The 21,797-nt window shown below is 36.9% G+C and overlaps 1 protein-coding gene across 2 annotated transcripts in view; it reads left to right on the forward strand.

Moving 5' to 3' along the window:
- SHISA9 (shisa family member 9) overlaps positions 1-21,797 on the forward strand; it is a 171,229-nt gene that overhangs the window by 3,545 nt on the left and 145,887 nt on the right. For both annotated transcript variants that reach the window (XM_079320709.1, XM_079320708.1), the window contains one exon: positions 4,893-5,017. In XM_079320709.1, the coding sequence (XP_079176835.1) occupies positions 4,893-5,017 (125 nt within the window). The remainder of the gene's footprint in view (positions 1-4,892; positions 5,018-21,797) is intronic.

Raw genomic sequence — 21,797 nt, forward strand, 5'->3', positions numbered from 1 at the left:
ACTAATGTTCTGAAAAAAGGCTGCAATGTTAAAAAAATAATTTATCTGTTCAAACAGTTAATAGTACCAACAACTGATAGAATATATAGGCTGTGTTCATAGTCACCTTCTTTTGTAACACTTATCACTACAATATTAGAAAAACACCTCCTACGTTAGTTTTTTTTTTTTTTTTGTACTGAACCTTATTAATAAGCAGAAGTTTAATGCATCAAGAGTGTGAGGTAGGCCAAAGCAAAAGTACTAAGTGTTACTCCATTTTGGCTGGCAGCAAGAAACACACAGAGAATGATTTGTCATCTGTTTTCTTAGCTAAGATTGTCTCTTTTCCCTTGCCCAGCCAATGGCTACATCAAACATTTGAATCCCCCTCATTTCTGTGAACAAATGCACCTAGGAGAGGGATAGTACTTCTTATCCAAAAAGACAATGCATAATGGAAACTGTTTTTTTTTCTAATGGGGGGCTAATTTTCTAAGAAAAATGAACAGCTGGTACAACTGGTGTAAATGATACATTTCCATTTTCAATTTACTAAAAATATTTCAAAATATGAACAGAGACATGACACGTAGGAATAAGAACATTGACTTCTAAATTGGAAGCAAAACTCTGCCATACTTTTAAATTCCTTGCATTACTTTATCTTGCAGTCAGTAGATCTGCTGTTGAAGTAAGACACTGGTGTGTGTAAGAGTAGTACAATGTTAATAAAGAAAACTTTCTTTATTAACTGAGCATAGTTTCCATACAGCTGTCTTTCATTAAATTTTGTTTACTGCTGTACCAAAACAAACCAAGAACACTCCGTTAACTTCACTGAATTTTCCTGAAATATTTGACAATGATAAAAGCATTGTGGAAATGTATTTAATTAGTGAAAAACACATATAGGAAAAGGTCTCTATTGAGCAAGTCCCTTTAGAATAAAAGTCAAGACTTGTGCTTTTTTAGAGAGCTTGTTCCTTTTGTTTTGAGGAAACAGGCCAGGTATGGCACTGTTGAGGTTTTCTTTCTGTTGACACAGAACTGTAAATCTGGAAGATGAACATAAATAGGGGAGTACAGAATTAATTCTGCATGGTGTATTTCATTTTAGACCTTGCATGTTTTGCTTCTCTTCACTTTAAAATTTGTTCCTTAATGTTAAAAGGAGATGTGAATTCCCTTCAGCTACAGTGTCCAAGACTAAGCAGTAATAGTAGTATCCAGAGTAGCTCTTCCTTTCCCCTTCTTTTTCTCCTATTTTTGAGGAGAAGAAGGAAATCAGATGGTGTAGGAGGGAGCTATGGCAGAGGGAGGGAATGTGGCAGTGTTGTGCCTGAGAGGACACAGACCTGATGTGCTTGCTGAAGCAGCCCAGGAGCTTCCTTAGGCATGTGAGGGCAGCACGTTCTTGCTGCTTGAGACTACACCAATGGGCCTGCCAGGCTCCATCAGTTCAAGTGGAGAATTTTCTCTCAAAAATGAATAGAAAATGAAAAAGCTTTACCTCTGTTGCATGGAGGAGATTATTCTGTAAATACAACTGTGCCTTTGCACCTTCCTTAATCCTTGCAGAGAATGTGCAAACAAACCAAGAACTGAAAGGACAATGTTTACAGTCATGCTCTTATGCTGTAACTCCTGTTTTTAAAAACAGTGCTTCTGACAGTGTGTTAGCAGTCTTTCAAATATTGTGAACCATCTGAGCTCTTCTTTCTTCCTTCACAAGGAAGAAAGTGCCCAGTGCTGAGCTCAGGAGTGAAGTCTTTTATTGATCATTTAAAAGACATGTAGTTTGGGCCAAAAATAGCCTGACTTGCCAAAATCCTGAATCCTATGTGTGAAATTATTTCTCTTATGGGTTTTGACTCTATTTTGGAAGCAAAATATGACAAGTGACTTTTCATGAAATAACCTGTGTTTCAGCTTCTTTCAGCTTGTGCCCATAAGGTATGGGTGCAATGCCTGCCTCCACACACTTTATAACACCCCAAACCAGTATTACATATCAAAAAAGAAAAATCTTATGGCAAGATAAATGCTGGAGTTTTGTGATACTTGGGTAGTTCTGGGTTATGAACTCCTATGTAGGTAACACTTCTCCACTTCTGCAATACTGCAATTGATATCACTGCACAGGTCTTAATGACACTGCTCCCTGACTAGAAGGTTATCTTACTCTTTGCATTTCCTTAAAAAATCATGCAGTATATCATAGGTGCAGGTAAAGACCCTCTGTATAACTTTAACTTTTCAATGGGCCTTACTATAAAAATTTCTTCAGATAATGAACAAAATCTATATGACTATATTTAGGTGAGATAAATGCATGAAGGTATTTTAAAACTCTCCTGGCCTATGTGGAATTTTTCAAAGCAAACATCTGTTCAAGGATTTTGTCATGTACTGGGGAACAACGCTTCCTTTATCCATTTCATTATATGGGCAAATCCCTAAAAGAACAAAATGCAGGTACAGCATTTCTTTTGTACTACAGTAATACTGAAGCTGCTACACATTTTTAACTCTCTCTGACATCAGTGGGGAATAAGAACATGCTCTCAGTTTAGTGAGCTGTTCTGCCAGAAAAGATTGTACAACTTTGGCTAACATGGTATAGGTTCTGTGTTTTCAAAAACAGAACTTGATGGTGAGTAGTTCATCTTTTCCTAATACTGAAGGAATTGCACAGGTAATACCTTGAAAACCATTTGAAAAAAACCACCCCTGAATTAGTAGAAAACGTAGCATTTTCACAGACAGGCAGTAGTTCATCTGACATTATATAGGGTGTTATTTAAAGTCTACAGAAAACAATATTTACCATCAGACTAAGAGCAATGAGGAGAGGATTTCTGGAAGCCCACTCTGACAGAGTTGGGAAATACTTCGATCTCACAGTTTTGACTCCCATACTGGAGTTAGGAACTTTCATTTACTTTTTTCCTCTCTCAAAAGTGTGTCCAGATGCCTCTGGAATTAGAATTAATATTGATGTCAATAATTTCCTCTGTATAGAGATGTATTTGCATAAATTGGCAAGATGTTAATGGTTTTGGTCCCCATTTATTTTAAATTGTTTTTGCAATATAATGCTTTCTTTTTTCATCATTTCTACATGTCTTTGTGAGGTCTCTTCTGTTGAATTTTTATTATTCTGCTATGTAGGCCAGCTCTGCTATTTCTGCTGCATAAGCACTGCTTCAAATGGGAGCATTACTCTGATACCATTAATCATATGGTTACTGTCTTCTGACCTTTTCCAGGATCAACAGAGTATTCTCTAACATGTTGATCACAACTGTAACTAATATTTTAATAACATAATGTTAGCCATAAACACAATAAAATATCAGTATTGTTCAGCTGTGTACCCAAGCAATGTTCCAGCAATCTGAAAGCAAAATCCAGCTCAGAATTTGTCTGTAACTGAAATGAAGCTGCCTACTTTTTAATATTTTGAAAGTACATTGCTGCTTGATTGAGAAATCATAAAATCACAGAAGTAAAGTAGAGGAGCTAGATGGCACTTGCCATGGTTTTCACCAAGAAATTTGCTTTTAAAAAAAACATTATTGCTATTGTTTTGTTTATTTGTTTATTGTTATTTGTCTATGAGCTAGTATTTCTTGATGCAGTATCTGGGACACAGTATATAATTTTGCAGAAAATTAACCTAAACTGGGCCTAGTGCCCAGAAAATGTGTCCACACTCTTTAAAAATTGCTTAAGAGGACTAAAAATTAAAAACAATAAACCAAAAAGGAGGTAAATAATGGTCCATGATACATTGACCTGAAAAGAAAAGATGTGCACTGAACCCTGAAGACACTGGTAACACATACCACAGCTGTCCTTTGCCTAAGGCAACAGCTTCTGCAGGTGGGCCAATTATTTCCTAGTGCACAGCAGTTCAGCAGGTAGCTGTGGCACATGGCTAAGGGCTAATCCTGCTGCTGGAACTCTGGCAAAACAGCACAGACTCGCAGACACAGGTGCTGCCACGCTGGGAGTTTCAGAGCTGAAGGCTTGGCCAGGAGCTCTGCCCAGGGCTGAGGCAGGTGTGTGTGTTTATCCTGTGCTGAGGGTGGAAGGTGCTCAGCAGCACCTTGGCAGTGGAGCTGCTCCCTCCCCAGTGCCCAGAGCAGGAGTGTCACAGTGCTGGGGCTCTGCAGGGCAAGCCCACGGCCAGCACCAGCCTGGGCCTGGCCCCACTCAGGAACCTTTTGCTACTCCCTCTTGGCTAGCACAAAGCTTTCATCCTGATTCCCAACTGCCTTCAAAGGAGCGGGGAGTGTTCCTGTGCAAGCTTTGCTCTATGTTAAAGACTAGGACACTCACAGAAGTTAGAAAAAGACCTTTTTGATCTCCCCATCTGGATGAGAAATCCTTAAATCCCTGCTTACTGGATTTCTGCATGGAAGTTACATGACTTCTCAACTTGAGTGCCGTTTTTGAATGAAAGCTGTGAAGACCACTGTGTTGTGTGAGCCAGTTGCAAATGCATTTCTTCTGAAATTAGTACTCTAGGTGTTTGTGCAAGGTGTAGCCACTGGCTAGGTGCTGAGGTGTTCAGTTTAACCAAGATGGCAATAATGTTACTGAACACATGCAGTGGCAGAAATCTACAAGGCTCAAGGAGTTTAAATTATGTTCTTCCAAAGCCAAGATACCTAAAGAACTTAATGTGTTTCTGTGTTTTACTTCTAGCACAGTAAGACAACCTAAAAAGAGCCTTAGGTGTGAAGTCTCACAATGAATTTACTTCCCTGCATTTACTGTGAAGGCAGCTGGTTTCTCCAGCAGATGTTATGATTGACTGCATTGCAAACTGAAATAGATCTTGGAACATATTGTTAATGCCTTACAGATTTTGCAGATTCATTCTGGTTTTGTTTGGTTTTCAGGGCTCTTGCTGATGTTATGCGACCTCAAGGTCCTTGTACAACAGATCATATGGAAAGAGATCTAAACATTGTGGTACATGTGCAGCATTATGAAAACATGGAGACAAGACCTCCAAATAACTTACGTAAGTTGCATTTTAACTTCATCAATGGCTGGAATGCTGGTACTGAAAAGATCACTTAGAAACAAATGTTGCTGAATGTCAAGTGAGGATCAACAGTACATGGGTTCTTGCAAATTAGCAATAGTATTTTCTTAGAGTCAGAAAAATTTAGTTTCCTAGTGCAGATTAGTGCAACAGTGGAAGATATAAATTTAGAATAGGAAAATTAGTAAATTTTTTAGTTAGTTTTAAATATTTAAATGTTTAGTTAGTTTTAAATATTTAGTTTTAATTAGTTTTCTTGGTTGACTGATATTGGTTTTGTATCTTTGTGTCTTCAACCTGTTGTTTTTGCTCATATTGTTTTTGCTTTATTCTGTGTTTTGTTATACCACAATAGAAATTGTTGTGGTTACAGATGAATTTAGCAATGTGTTTCATAGGGCTGTAACATCCACGAGCAAAGTGGTCTCATTAGGCTATTAGATCATATCCACTAGTATATTAATTAAACACTTTCCTAGATAGCATCAAGTTGTATGTGGTTTTCATTTTCTCAAGGGGATGATGAGAAGAATATTGCTTTAATTTTTAGATAATATTTTTATTCTGTATTTGCTATTTCATGTTTATGTTATTGAAGGCAAGAAAAAAGTCCACCTTGGAGCTTCAGGTGAGATATGGTGACATATCAAGTGGTTCTGAAGTCCTGCACAACTTATTTTCCCAGTCTCTATTAGAGCACAGGACAGATCTTTCTCATACTCAGATACATGTTCCTCTTGTGATAGACAATGCCACTGTAAATTTAATTTGAAGACTTATTTATGTAACTTATATTCAGCCATATCTTGAAAAAAAAATATATACACATACTTGAATTATGGATATGTTTACCAAATCAGGTTCAATATATTTATAAAATAAAAAGGTACCATTCAGGAAAGTTTAAATTGTTAGGCAGTGGGTGACTATATTCTGTGCTGTAGACCAGTGTAGATGTGCATTTTACTGCAAATATACTTCTACTGCATTGGTATTTGCATTTTGAAACATTTGAAGTATGTGCACTCATCTTTTTCTTCACTATAGAAAGAAAGTTTGCTTATATTTGGAGTTTTATTTGGACTGCATTGTGCAGTTATTGGTGTTTTTTTATGGAAGGGTGTGAAGACAATGGGAGAAAGAGCAGCTCCACGTGCTGCCTGTGCTGCTGGTGCCTGCTTTGTGAGAAAGGCTGACAGTCATTCCTTGTGCATCCCTACAGAGTAAAGGGAGGGAATGAAAGCTGTGCCCTCGAATAAAGGTGTCACATACAGAGAGATGTGACACCTCATCAGGTGACATTTCATCTGTCTGCCCTGCTCTCCACTAAAGAGCTTCCAGCTGGGGCTCTGCAGATGAGCAGTGCAGAGAGGGAAGCACACACCCTCCCCATGTACAAACACCACTTCTGGGGGAGCCTAGGCTGCTCCCTCAGTCAGAGGTGCTCTAACACCCTGCAGCCTGGCTTCTGAAGGGTTAAAGCAGGATGGGAACGTGCACTGCATCTCTTTGTCTGAGCTAAGCTCCTGGCTGATGTCTGATCCTTCCCATGACCATGTTTGCAGGAACAGTACCAAATAGTAATGAAGTTTGGGTCTATTGTCTTATCTCACATGTGAAGTGTTCAGAATCACAGTTAATGAAGGAGCCAGAAAGTAAAGAGGTTCTTACTGCATTGATTTTATCTAGAATTTTCTAATGATTACACTGAGATATTTTGCTTAAAATTCTTTGTATATACTACAATATACAACATAATACAGCAATCCTTGAAACTCATTGTTTCTTAGATTTGAATTCAGATTTAAGCCTTGCTTCTAGGAACTCTTGCATATAAATGCAACTCAGGGCCACATAGGTAGTGGATGAAGAAAGAAAAAAAATATACATTTAATGGGATGTTGATTTATGCTGACCCCAGACATCCATACCACCTCTGTCTCAGAATATGGCCCTCTGGCACAGAGGGAAGAATTATATGTGAAGCAGCTTTTGTACCACTGCAATTTACTGCACAGAAGCACTGTGCTGCTTTGGAGCTGTCCTAATCCTTTGGGTCATGTATAGGGGCAGTCCCAACAATGCTTCTTATACATCTCAGGCATTCCTGCTACAGAAGGAAACCTCAGAAGCCTGCAGCTCTGATGATAGTTGTTTCAGTCTTTAATTAACTTTATGCACTGAGTCAATAATTTTAGTTTGTTAAGAACAAAGCTTCAAGTGGTGAAATTACTCAAGGCATTCTATAACCAATATTGCATATATTTTCTTCATAGCAAGTAGTTTGTTGTGCTGTATTTGTTGCCATTTTATTCCCATAAAATCATGTGAAACATGGTTAAATGAACGATTAGAATTAGCCAGAACATCACAAATGATTGAAATCTGTTGAAAATGTGGAAAAAATCTTTATAAAAAGACAGAATTATTATGACAAATTTTTGAAGGTCAGTATCTTGGTAAATCAGAATTTTATAGTGAAGTTCTGAAATAATGCAAGAGTGGATTTCACAGGCAGAAACTTTGTCAGTGAAACATTACCTACTACCAATGCTGGAAAAGGGACAGGCTTTTTGGAGTACTTTTAAATAAGCAAATAAACCAGAGTGAATCACAACTTTCATAGAAATTCTGTTCCAGTCCTATACTTATACACAGAAAATGAAATTGTGTAAAATTATTGCATCATAAACTTCAATACATATTTTTAAAGTTTTCTAAGTTACCACCTTTTATCTACTTGCCATCTCATAATAAGACTTAAATATTTGAGGCTGATGTACTTTTCACATTGATACATAAACGTGAAGAGGACAGGAGAAATTTTTTTAGTCATTACACATCTTTTCCACACTGTGTCTTTCAGACAAGCTGTTGAAGGCCAAACATTATTAAAAATGTTTTAATTTGAATGTTCATTTGCTCTTTCTGTCCTCTTGAAAACATTTTGCTGATGTTGCCAACATGTTCTGAAAGTGTTTTGTGAAGGGAAGCTCTTTTGTCAAAATGACAAACTTTACATGATCTCTGACACTGAAAATGAGTGTATTTCTGTTTCTGCACTGTTACCAGAGGACAAGGATTTTCTCTGATGCCTGCAGCTGTTTGCCAGAACTTGCAGGCTAGTGGAAGGCCAAAAGCTCTTTTCAGTGTCTTGCAATTTACTCAGTTTCTTGTCCCTGCTTTTTTGATATTCAAGAAAGAGCAGACATTTTGGAAGTTCCCAAAAAACACAGGTTTTCCTTTGCTCATGTGAATCCAGATTTTTAGTAAATCTATTTTGTCCTTAGTGGTTGTTGTCCTAATTTTCTTCCAGGACTGTGCTTTCCTTAGAACTGCTTTTCTGTTATCCCCTTCATTCATACACATTAGAATGTGGTGGTGCTTTGTAAACAAGCAGCAGGTATCTATCAAGAAGTGTAGCACTCAAGTCTTCTACCATGAGATGTTAAATAAAGAAAGTAAAGAAGTTATGTTAATATCAAACCAAAAGCAAACCTTTCTGCAGAATTTGAGTTGTTGTGTTCATCTGTGACTTTAAAGAAGCTTAAGAAAGCAGCAGCATTCAAGGTATTTTTTTCTCTTCTTGTTTTGGTTTTCTTTTTTTTTTAATTTTTTTTCCCTACTTATTGTGTTAGAAGTAAGGGATTTATTTAACCTGTTGGGATTATAACACTGATGGAGTGGGAGTTAGGAGCTTCAGAGCTACATCCTCATTTCTGAAACGTGATTACTGCTATTATTTCTGATTCATGATCTATGATAGCAGAGTGAAAAAATACTTTGGTTGGTGCAATTCAGACACTTTTCCTAATGATCAGTAAAAGCTCTGTTATTCTTTTCCAAGAACCAGCCTTGCACTAGTAAATTTAAACAATTTATGCAGGCTTCCAAGATAAAGGTGGTTTTAAAAGGAAGCCAATTATAGATTAAGGAGCTTTTTAACATGAAAAATGCTTTTAGTTAGTTTGACATGTTTGAATGTCTTTATTTTGAATTTAACTTTAAAAAAGTGGATTTTAAACACATGATTCAAAGAAGGAAATGTTGCACTGTTTCAAATGGCCAGTTTTAATACTGTCTAAAGATTTGCAGCACATGTGATTAAAATGGCCTTTTAAAAATATATTCAGCATTGTGTTTACTGCTGCATTTGATTGTCAGTTGTCCTGGATACTTACAACAAATGCTAATGCTGAAAACAAAACTATGCCATCTCTATAACTGGTACCTTATGATAAGTTAACTTTTGTTTTTTCTTTATTTCTGTGTTGAGGCAGTAGGCATTTAAATAGGAAGATGTTTTTGAAGTCCTCATACATTAGAATAAAAATTGTGTATTGCATCTCCCTATTCTTCTCCCCATTTCTGCACATAGAAGCTCAGCCTGTGTTTTCCAGTGGCAGGAACTGTCACTAGTTTTACACTGTGAAAATAGAATTCACAATAATATTTTTCAGTCCTTTATCACTAATGAATAAGCTTTTTTTTTCATTGCTATCTTTGGCAAATTAATTATGTTACATATGTAACATGTTTAAATCAGATGATTCATTATCTTGCATTGCCTGAATGTAATTTCTACTGTTGGTCATTGGTAATAAGCAGGGAGAATTACTAAGAAACTTCAGCAAAGAGAAGTCCTGTTGTTCAAAATGTAAAGCTCATGGAACATATCAAACATGAGAACTGATTTGCTTGCACAGTAACTGTTGGACAGCTGTAGGCAGGATATTGAGGTGGTTTTTGGGGATGTGCAGCTTTACTGTGACATTGTGCTTCTGGTGGCAGGACTTGCAGCTCCACCAAACCCCTTGTTTGCAAAATGCAAAGGATTGAGCAAATAACACTGTTGGGCTTCTTTGGTGTCTAGGTTGTTTGGTTACAGTGAAATGATTTTTAGGCTTGGCTTTGTGCATGGCTCTAGCCCAGAGGAATTGCACTATTTTCTTCATAAAATTTAATTTGCTGTTAATCTGCTCACTTAAAAGGACGAGAGACTGAGAAGTTGAGCTGTGTAGACAGGGCCATGTTCTATGAGTAGAAAGATGGACAACACTAATAAGTTTTCAGCCAAGAAAAAGATAGTTTGAGCAGATTGACAGGAGGGGTGAAGAAGAATTGCTGATGGAGTGCTCCAAGACAGTGAAGAATGAGGGAGAGTAAACTGGCCAGCTTAACTGGAGGATGTCCTTAGAGCACAAGAGTCTACAGTGCTGTGACAGAGGGGATTGTCGTCAGCACTGCTGGGAACTTGCTTACATTTAAAGCCTTATTCTTTGCTGCCACTGTGCAAAAATTCATTTTACTGAGGTTTCTGTGATCTATACAGGAAACACCTTAACACTAAAAAAATCTGATAATTTAGATTAAATTCCTGAGCTAAACACAAGTTTAGCTTTCAGTCAACCCTGGGAGAAAGCTGCTTATGGCATTCTGATTGTAAAATACAGCGAGAAGGACAAAGTCCATGTTTAAATGATGCTAATCATCCAAGTAAAAGCCCACACTACTACCATCAGCCATGCCAAAAGAAATATTGTATATTTAAATAAAAGTTCTATTTGAGGTCAGAAGCTGCATGCTGTTTTGTCACAGCTATCTTGAGACTTATTTAAACCTTTAAATTAATTTCTACTTACTGACATAAACTGAAATCTTGCTACAAGTACAATCTCAAAGCATTAACAAATTAGTGATAGAATTTTTGTTAATATAAATACAACTATGGCACTGCATTCCAGATATCCAGAGCTTCCATGCTGGAAACCAAATTTCCCATGTAAATACAGAGTCTGAAAAATCCATTCCTCTTGCAACTCAGTCACTGGAAAACAGTAATGTTTAATCAGTTCTGAATGTGTGTTTAGCCTCATAGTCATTAATATAAAACGTTTCCAATTTACATTCAGATTTTAATTCAGATGCATGCTGCTGATTTATGAGAAGACATTCTAATGAAACTTCTTGAAACACCAGTGAATATTTTCAAGGAAGTTAATTACAATCTGAGAATGAGAGATTTAGGGATTGTTTAGGAAAGACAAAAAGTAAAACCAATAAAATATCTCATTTGTCATTGGCTGTTGGTAGATTCCATCAATTAATGTTTTAAAAAACAAGATGATATTAAAAATGTTAGTATATATCATAGACTATATCTATTTATTTAAAACTACACCAATCTTCACAACTGTACTATGTCAGAGCTCTGGCATTGCTCTGACCAAGCAGTTAATTCCATGCCTTTCCAATCATCCTGTTTGCTTCATCTGGAAAATTAAGAGAATGGAAAGCAAAAGCAAGAGTAAATATAAAATTTTGCATGAATAGGACTGAGGAATTTGGTTTGTAATCAAACTGTGAACTTAATATCATTCCCTATGTTCCATAGGTCTCTTCTTTGTTCTAAAACATTTCTTGTTAGATTTTATTGGAAACTCTACTTGACTGTTATGGATCCTACATACAATTTTAGGTTTGAGTTGTATTGGGTAGGTCTGCATAAGCTCTGCTACATATAAGGATTTCCATTAGAACTGCACAGTGAAGTTTTTGCTGTATCTTCATTTATTGTACAATAGGAATGAGATTTGATTACTGCCTTGCATTCTATCATTTACTTCTATTCAACTTTTATTTCAGAGAAATCATTTGACATATCTTAAACATCAATGTAAAATGTGTTTGGGAGAAATACAGTCGGTCACTGACATTATCCTTTAGTGCAAGAATTAACATTACGGCAATAAAAATATTAAGAAAATATTTTTGCATTTTATACTGCAGTTAACAGGTGGAACAGGTATGACAGAAGAGAGCATTACTGTACCAGACTATTATATAGCAGCTTTGAGTCACACACCAGCAGACTTCAATAACACCTCTGAAGGATGAGACTCATTTTGCTGTCATTGGGGTGCAGAGTTGTTGTACTTTGAAATGTTGCCCATGGTGCAGGAATGTATTTACCATCTACAAAAGGAAAAGTTCAGTATCTTTGGAAAAGTGTCATGTTTCCCTTGTGATTTCACTTGCACTTTGCAATCTAAATTTTACTTAAAAATTTGATTAATGAGGTGCTATTCCTATTATATGCTAATGAATTTAATATATAAAATTGTAATTTGTCATTGGACGGGCACACCAAATAACAGTATTTTCATTGCTGAATTTCCAGGGCCAAATATTCCCACTACTAACCACAACTGTCAGCAATATCAATCATCTGTGCTTCATGCCTGTTGTAATCTTTCATGTCACTGGGATTCTTGATGTCAAAAACTGGTACAGAAAACACTGCTAAACTAGAAGGAATCATGTTTTGAAAAAAACCCCACAAAGCATCAACACAACCTTTTTTAAGATTATATTCTGCCAGATTTGTGCTCATCAAAATGAAGAAGGATAGAGAGTGATACACCTTATTTTTTAATGTGGTAAGAGTCATCTCACTGAAAGGTAAACAAAAACTATCTTTTGCTTTCATAGCTGCTTTGCCTTCACATAAACTATGCTTGCCTTTTTCATGCCAAAACAATATTATTTTTAACTATTGACTTAGAGCTTAATCATCTCTAAATCCTTGAACTCCCACCCTCATATTTTGTCTCAAATTCATAGATTTGTAACAAAAACAACAAAAATGTAAATTCACAAATAGATCAGTTCTGTCTGCATAGGCAGGTGCAAGCATTAAAGTGGTATTTTCACAGTTATAAAGATAACTTTTTATCATTTTGGCTGTGCAAAACTTTGATACTCTATTTTAGATATTAAAATGCTCTCATCAGAAATTTAACATTCTGTAAAATCAATTCCTTCCTGATTTTTCAATCAGTCATCCCAACTTTTCCAAGCAGAATCAGTGCAGTGGTTACACAATAAAGAAGAGGTTGGCTGCATACATTAAAAAGCTTATGAATACAAATCCCAATATTATGAGGCAATTGTGAGATGCTACTCAGGGAGAGACTTGCACCAACTTCAATCTACAGTTTCAATCATAAATGATTTTCAGTACTTTGTTCTATGTTCTCTTCTTTACATTATAAATCTTCTTGAAATGTACATATTGGCTCTGATTCCAGTTTTATTATCATAAGATAAAGTCAAGAAGAGAAATGAGTGTGTTGAATATTTATGAACTAATTTTTTGTTGATTTTTATAACGGAAAAAAAAATTGGGAAAAAATCTCTGGAACTATGGTACAAAACTGCATTGATAATCATTCCCAGATGATTCCAACGCAGATTTGAATTTGATTTTGAATTTTTAGTTATTACATCTAAATGGCTTTTAAGATTCCTTCAGTAACGTAATTTTGATTTTAGCTCATACATTTAAGCAACATGTCTGTTCACCCAAGCTTAAGGCTATAACTATACTTCTGAAGCTGTAATGAATTTGCAACGTATCCAAAATAATCCAATTGCTGTTTGCCATTCGCTCCTTGTCAGTTAGAGGAAATGTATATTTGATAAATAGCTACCTATACCATGTATCTATATCATCTATATCTATATCATCTATATCTATATCTATGCCCTGAGCATACATAAAAGAGTATGTACATAACAAAGGTTGGACATTATTTGAGTTAGCACTTGTTAAGATGAAGTGTCCACAATGAACTCTCAAAAGCAGAGCAGCTTTTTCCCTGAAAAGTTTGTTTTCATTGTGTTCGTTCACCCTTTACACTCCTCAGCACCAGCCAAGAGAAAAAACCCCAGACTTTGCCAAGTAGACCCTTGCTTTTCAAGGGCTAATCTGATGAGACTTTTGAACTGCTCTGTTATTTTCTGTCACCACATTCTCCACATCTGAACCTTGTGCTGCCTATTGCTGTCCCTTCTGCTGGCTGCAAGGAGCTGCTCCTCTGTGCCTGCAAACCTGGTTTGATGCTGGATGGATTGTTTCAGGAAGCCTGCAGTCAGCCATTCTGGCCAGCACAGCAAAGAATGCCACAACACAGAAAGTGCAGAGAATGCCTGCCAGCATTTATCAGCAGGGCACTGCTGATAAAGCCAGAAATTCCAGCCCTGGAGTACAGAATGGTTGTGGGTGTGACTCTGATGTGGGAGTAGGAACAGTCTCTGAGCCTTGCAACAAAACCAGGGCTTTGGCAGTGCTTAGAGTAATGGCTGGGTTATTCCAATTAGATGAAATTCTGTTCGGTCAAAAGTCCTAGTAAAGCTCTCATCCTCTTTAATGACTCAAGGATTTTACCCAAGGGCACTACAATTCACTTAGGACTTCAAGTATACTTTATTGAATGGAATTGTGTTTTTGTTGTTAATCTGGAGTAAGGAGAGGGATAAAGGGATATGCAGGAAGTTTATCTTACAGTTTTGCACAGACAGACACACACACACAGAAAAAAAAAAAAAACAAAAAACACAAAAAACACAAAAAACCCCAAAACCAAAGAAAAACAAAACAAAACAAAAAAGGAAACAGCTTAAACAGTTCAGTGTTGGAAAAGGAAAAATATTCACTGCCAAGAGCAATAGAAGCTAGTTAGGAAAAGTGCAGTGAAATTACCAAGTAATTTACCAACCTGGAATGGACCTACCTGAGAAGTGTTTTGAGAAGCCAGGAGGGTAAAAGGAATTTTCAGCTAGATGTACTTGGCATTTTTGTTCTGATTTTAGGGAAATTTGTGCATCTGCAAATGAGGAAGTCTATGCCCTTGGCACACAGGGGCAAGGGAACTTCTTGTGCTGCCCTGTGGTGCTCGTGGCTGCTGTGGTTGAACAACTGCTGTCACCCCCGTGGGCAGAGCAGGGAGGGTTTGTGCTGATACTGAATCCCAACCACTGAACCCTGGCACAAAATGGAATCACAGGTGGCAGCTTTCCCTCATGTAAACGGTAGGAAAGTTTTCTGGGATGTTGTGTGAGCACTGTGGATTTGTTTCTCCATTGGGGGGTCCAAGTGAACACGTTTGCAATGGGCTGTTGGCCAAGAACTGGTTCTGCTGCTCTGGCATGGGGGGTTTGGCAATGTGAAACAGAGTGCTCATACCTTCAGAAGAAAATTAATAGATGAATTCCTCTGTTAAAAAAAAATGAGATGTTATTTTATAAAAAGCTTCCGAAAAAGAAATACTTTTTCTTTCTCTACCTCATCAAATGACTAACTCTAGTTTAAAGAATATAATTTGCATTTATAACAGCGGTGTAACCTATTTCTCATTTTTCAAAGCGCTAAAGTTGGAAAACTGCATTCCTCCTATAGTAATGCAGATTCTTGATAAAGTCCCAAATTAATTTCTGAGCAGCCATTGATTTTATGAGGAAGCATTCCTTACCATTTGTGAAAAAATAAACATGGCCACCACTTTGGTCAGAACAGTTTCAAGTTTCTAGTCATAGGTCTGTAATGAAATTGCCATTAAATTTTTTACTCAGTTAAATGAACTCCTATAAGGATTTTTGAATCAAAATTATTTGCATTAATGATTAATAACCTCTTTCCCACAATTTTAACACTTATTTTTCTTGGGTTCTTGTTTTTCCTCCTTGCTAAAGGTCTCCACTTAAGAAAAGAGGTCTGCGAAAATAAATAATTTCTCTCAGAAACAATTAACCCCAGAAAAGATCCTCAAGAATCCATAGAAAAACAGAAGGGATAAGATATTTGCTGAGGATTTTTCCTAAATGTTTAACTAGAATAAAGCTCTCTTTAAGACCTATAATGACAAAATTCACTGATAAGTCCATCTCTTCACTATGTTTCTGGGATTAATCTTGTGTCTACAGGTTTTTGCATCAAAGTCAGTAATCTCAAATTTTACCTTAACCATGCAAGGGTATTATTATGGTGATAGAGAGACCAGGCACTAAGTCTGGATAAAAATGTTTGTAGCAAAACCTGTAACAAATACCAGGAACTTTTGAATCTTTAAGAATATGAAAAGTAAAATTGTTTATGCTTCTTTGAAAATGTCCAAATGTTAACAGATATAGAGGATAAGCATATAAAATACAATTTATACAATTAAGCTCTTTCTACAATTTGTACATTATATTAATAATTTTATGCACTAATCTAATAATTCGCTGACTTATTTTTCTGACTGTGATCCTATGCGTCTTATAACAAGGTCTAAATAACTTTATGCAAATATATTAAGTTTTTTTCCTCTCAAAGTAAGAAAATTACAGTGAGGAGCAGCAGTGCTGCAGGGTTCCTTTCAAACACGTACAAATGACACACTTCATAATATGATGATCTTGTATTGTCATAGTCTAGCATTTTAGAGCCATTAACATTTCCTTGTGAAAATCTGCTTTGAAATATTTATTTGCAAGCTACACTTTATTTCCTAGGTGACACCTTTTCCATCATTTCTACAAGCATAGGGAGACAGATGATGATGTTTCTGGAACCAGAAACACAGAACTAGAGATATGTTGCAAAGTGTGAATCACCTATCTGTCCTATGCACAAGGAAAGATTTTCAGATTTTATAAGCGTCAAAATCACCCAAACATTTTTAGAAAGGAAGACAAGTGGTTCATGAAAATCTGGTCTCTGTTACTTAGTGCTTTACTCTGCAGAAATTGTCCACTGGAATAATGCTCAAGTTTTCCTTTCCTCTTTACTACCTCTCATGTCTGCTCATTAGGAGGGGAGAGGATTGTGCCACTCCCCTCAGTCCCTCTGCATCTCAATAACCCACATACAGTACCTCAGGTTCCTCCTGTGTTCATTGATTTTGCCTGGCCAAGGAACAATCACTGAATTTTTTAGAGTTGCCCATCCTGGGATACATATCCTGACTGATCATCAAGCAGAAGAAGCCAAACAAACAACTATAAAGATTGTGGTTCAGCCTTTTGTCTCCATTCAGCCATTTGTTTTCCTAACAGCTGTAGAAACATCTCATCCTTGAGATCTCAATAACACAAAAAAGGGCAAAGGAGTTAAAAGCTACTAGAGGGAGTAACAGAAAGCGAGACAAAATAAAACTTACATTACCCTTGTTCTCTTTTAAGAACAATAAACCTCGAGTTATTTAGTGAGTGCAATAAAATGCTGCAGGGCATTGTTTGCACAAAGTTTGGATCCATAAATCACATAAGTATTGAGATGCTGCTCTGAGAGTCTGTAATCATCAAACAGTGAGATCTAGTCATCAAAGTCTGGGAATGCCAGGAAAACAAGAAAAGAAGGATAGAATAATCTATGGTACATTCTTTTCCGTGTGGATCAAAGAACCTTATCATGTCTGTTCTCTGGGACATGTCTGCCTGCTTTGTAGTGTCTAAATTAATTGTCCAGGAAAGTCTGGAAGAAGTCAGGATATGTCAGAAGGTCAGATCATGGAGGAAAATATATGCTCAAAACTTGGCAGATGGTTTATTAGCTGCTAATTATTCGTATTTCTACTTTACATCATATTAAGTGTGTGCTAGAAGCTTCCAAGTGGAAAATCCTCACAATAGTAAATGGAGTTCATAAGCTGCATTAATCCTCCTTTATGGCTTGTGACACTCTTGGGAAGAGAGGTACTGTACAGCTTCAAGGATGCAAATGTGTAAAGCAACCTGAGACTAACTAGCAAATTACAAAGGGCAAAGTCCTAAGTGCATATTTCCCCATGGGAAATCTCTATATGTAGAAATGGATTAACTTCCCCCATATACCTGTGGCTTATTTAGAGTTTGAGATCAGTGCACCCTGCAAGTTGGTGACTGTGAGCAGGTAGAAGAAAACACTTCTCAAATAGATCCTGACAAGTCTTGTCAGCCTTGGAAGGAATTAACAGAACAGGAATAATTTAATCCAAATTATCACCCCAGTAAATTCAAACTGGAACATATGCATGTCAGCATAGTCCAACATCACACACATGACTGAATCCTGGCAGTCAGGAGGTCATGATAAATACACCATCATCTGAAGAATCCTTTTGAACTATTCTCATGGTAACTTGCAGCCCCCGATTTCCCTAGACTTGACTCGTGTGAGAACTGTGAGCAGCTTGCTCCATCCTGTGGGTTTGCTGTCAGGGAAAGCTCCTAACTCTCATTCTCACCAGCTATCCCCTGATTAAGATGTGGAGAGCTTTTTTACATCGTGCACAGGACAAAACATGTACATTGTTCTTATGTTAAAAGAGTTCCTGACACCCCCTCCATATCAGAAATGACGAGGCCTCACAGCTGGAGCTGTGGCCATTTAAACAAACCTGAGCTTTTTTCCAATCTGCCTGCCTGCAAGCTGAATACCTCTGAGCATCAGATTATCTTCATGCTTCATATTGTAGAACAGTGTTGCAGAAGCCAGAGCAGAGCTGGCTGTGGTCCAGCACTACAGCATTATCATATCTATGTTCAGTACCTACAACTGGCTTGCATAGATTGCTGCTGCCACTGCTGCCTGGAGTGGTGTGCACTGCTATCACCAGCAGTCAGAGCAAACCAGGGCTGGCAAACTGCAGGATCCAATATCAGCAAGCCTGGCAGATCCAATTCACGAGTGAGGATCAGCATAGCCTTAACATAAAGAAATGCCAGATGAAAAGGTAAATTGCTCAGAGCGGATGTATTGAACATAGGAGATGAGAGAAGCTGTCAAAGGAAAGTGACAATGAACAGCCACATTTCACAAAGAAGATGTCAGAAGGCATACAGAGAGAGTCAGTTCTGTTTAAGATGTTCCAGAGATTGTTTTTTAAAAAAGCATTCAAAATTTCAGAGCTAGGTAGTGTGGTACACCTGAAGCAGCCTGCATAGCCCACTGAATTTTCAAAACAGAGAGCTGTGTCTGCAGAACACTCATTATCCACATGGGTAAAATTACCTGGACTGGATTTTGACCCTGTATCCACTTAACTTGTTCAGTAGAGGTTAGAATAATAACTATATTATATTTTTCTTTTGAAGCCAGAGTTCAGTAATATCAGAAAATGAGTAAGCAAAAATAAGCCTAAAAACCAGTATCATAATATATACAATGCAATAATAACTTAATGACTGAGCCAGCAGGCCAGGCAGTCTCATGCTCCATACCCCACAGAGTATCTTGTGGATGATTGTTTGTTTCAGCATTCTCTCTCCCAGTCTCTTTCTTGCCCATCAAAGCTTTTCTTGCCTTCGTGTTTGTGATTCTGCCTTTCTGTGCCTGACAGTTGTAATGAAGATATGTCACAGTTTTGGTGACAAGGCAAGTATTCTAGAGAAATCCTGGCAGAAGACATGAAATGAAATAGTTAATATCTGACATTGGGTTCTGGAAGTGATCACCTATATGTAAATTTATATAATAATTCATAGAAATCACTCTGTAATTCATAGAAAAAAAATCATACCTGTTTAGAGGTCACCATTAATTTAAAAATCAATGAGAACACTTAAAAATGCATGGAAGAAAACAGCTTCCTATTAAAATGTCATTGCAGCATAAGGATCCATAAAGGTGATATGGGAAAAGACAGCATATGTTTGTCTCAGCTTCAACACCAACTCTAGTGAAAAAGCATTATGAATTTTTAAAAGCTTGAAGTTGTGCTTCTTGACTTGGAATAACAAATATGGGGTTTTTAAACAAATAATTGTGTTTTCTTACATACTTTAATGCTCTTACCATTTCAGGATACCTGAAGTCTATATGTATTCTACAATGGAATATGACATTCCACTTCAAATTTCTGAATTTAGACCTCTCACACACAAAGTGTGTTTAAGCTGCCACAGTTTACATAGCAACAAACACTGATCTATATCCCCACCTGTACTGTGCAATATGTAACATGCATAGCATGTTATATTCTCAGTGCAGCAGTGACACTGAAGGATTTTTCCTCAGCTATGGAAGCAATCCTAGTCTTGCTATCAACTTGCCTTAAAGTGTTAGTGGGGAAAGAACCTTTTTATGAATAAAGAAACAAAAAGTGCCTTCTGAGAGATAATTTTTTGTTTTATTCTGCAGCTACAATCACAAGAGGCCCCGGCTGAACTCATTGCACATTTTGAAACAAAAAAATGTATTTTAGCAGCAGCATGATTTTTCACCCATTATTTACAATGGTTTATAATTATGATAACTATTAACTCTACAGGCGCAGAAAAGTCAAGAAATTTGTACTTCTGATTTTAGGATTTAGTGTGACATAATGTGAAGGTGACAATAGCATTCTCATCCTGACACAAAACTGGGGACAGTCAGGTATTGTCTTTCCTTGCCTTTGACAGTCATTGAATTTCATTCTCTGTATCTTAAAAAATACTCTTGACATGCAGCAGTGGTAATTTGTTTCAGCATAATACTATAATAATTTCAGAACTATAATACAATAAACACTATGATTGTTTAGAAAGTCAAGATATTCATATCTCATAATCCAAGGATGCTTGTAACAATCTGTTGTATCACACACATTAACATCATCACCTACCCTGGAGACGCTGAGATGTAATTTAAAACAGAAACAACAGAGTATTGGGGATAAGGAAATGCTGATCAAAATCTCAAGGATTTCTAGAGGTCACGAACATCCTGGCAGTCTGCCAAAGTCATGGCTGCTGACTAGAGAACACCTTCCAGTTTCCTTGCAACTCCAGGTTAACAGAGTTGTTAGAATAAACACTTTGAAAAAATTAGGAATTTGTACTAATCAGGAGTTCATTTTAGGGTGAGAATGGGAGAACCTTAAGTTTTCAAATATCCATAAACTTCAAATAAAAATGTTAAAATATTTTAAAAATGTAAAATTATTTCCAAGGCTAATTTATTAATTTTGACGCAATTTGCTGAAGAAATCAGCTCAGTTAGCATTGGTGGTTCAAAAATCAGGTATAAAATCTGACTGTATGAAAAAACTCCTAATACTTAAATGGATATAGGCATTGACAATGGATGTAGGCATTGCCTCACTGATGACAGGGAAAAAAAAGCTTTAAGAGACTGAATGATGAAATAGAATGTGGTGATTGTGGATCCCCAGTTTAAATACAGTCATAGTGAGTATAACAATGGCCAGTGTGTAAAACTGCAGCCTAAACTATGTGTCACTAGATTTCCAATCCTTTGAGCATTAAATAATCTGTAAAGAAATGAGTTTCTCAGTTTCTTAATAATGTCAGTAACCTGTTCTCTTAAGCAGACAGAGTTGCTAAAAGAGGGATGAGAGTGTTTATTAGTAAATGTTTAATTTATTAATACACTCAGTCTTCCTGAAGAAACAGCTGTTTTTTAAACAGAAGCATATTATCTTTACTGATGGACTGCATTTCAGGTGGAGTTGCTACCTGGGGGAAGTGGTCCTGTGGCAGGCTGACAGAGTCCCTTGGGCTCTTGAGGAAGGTGGAGTCCTGGTGCTTTCTCTTCTCTCTGTTCTTACAATGGGCTTTAGGCTAAAGCAATCCCAGTGCTAAATTCCCTTGCCAGGGGAGAAAGAAAGGGAAAAGTGAATGGGTAGAGCTGTGATCCCTGGCAATGTGTTCACACTGGCCAACCTCCATCTCTGACCACTCCTAGTGGCATGGGCTGGGTGGGTTCATAGATCTAAAGGACAAATTAGTTTCATTAGATCTGTGATCTGTCCAGATATTCTCTGTAATATCTAAATCCTGTAATTTTACCCAGCAGCTCCTATAATAGGCATGTGGGCTGTGAAGCCAAACTGCTGCTGTGTTTCTGTACTAAAAGTTAGATTTTAGTGACAATTTTTTTTTTCAGAATTACTTTTTAAATTTTTTCTTCACTTCCTTTGGTATCATATAATAATACAAACTCAAAGTGTAA

Source organism: Erithacus rubecula, assembly GCF_903797595.1.
Source record: "Erithacus rubecula genome assembly, chromosome: 17".
Taxonomy (NCBI): Eukaryota; Metazoa; Chordata; class Aves; order Passeriformes; family Muscicapidae; genus Erithacus; species Erithacus rubecula.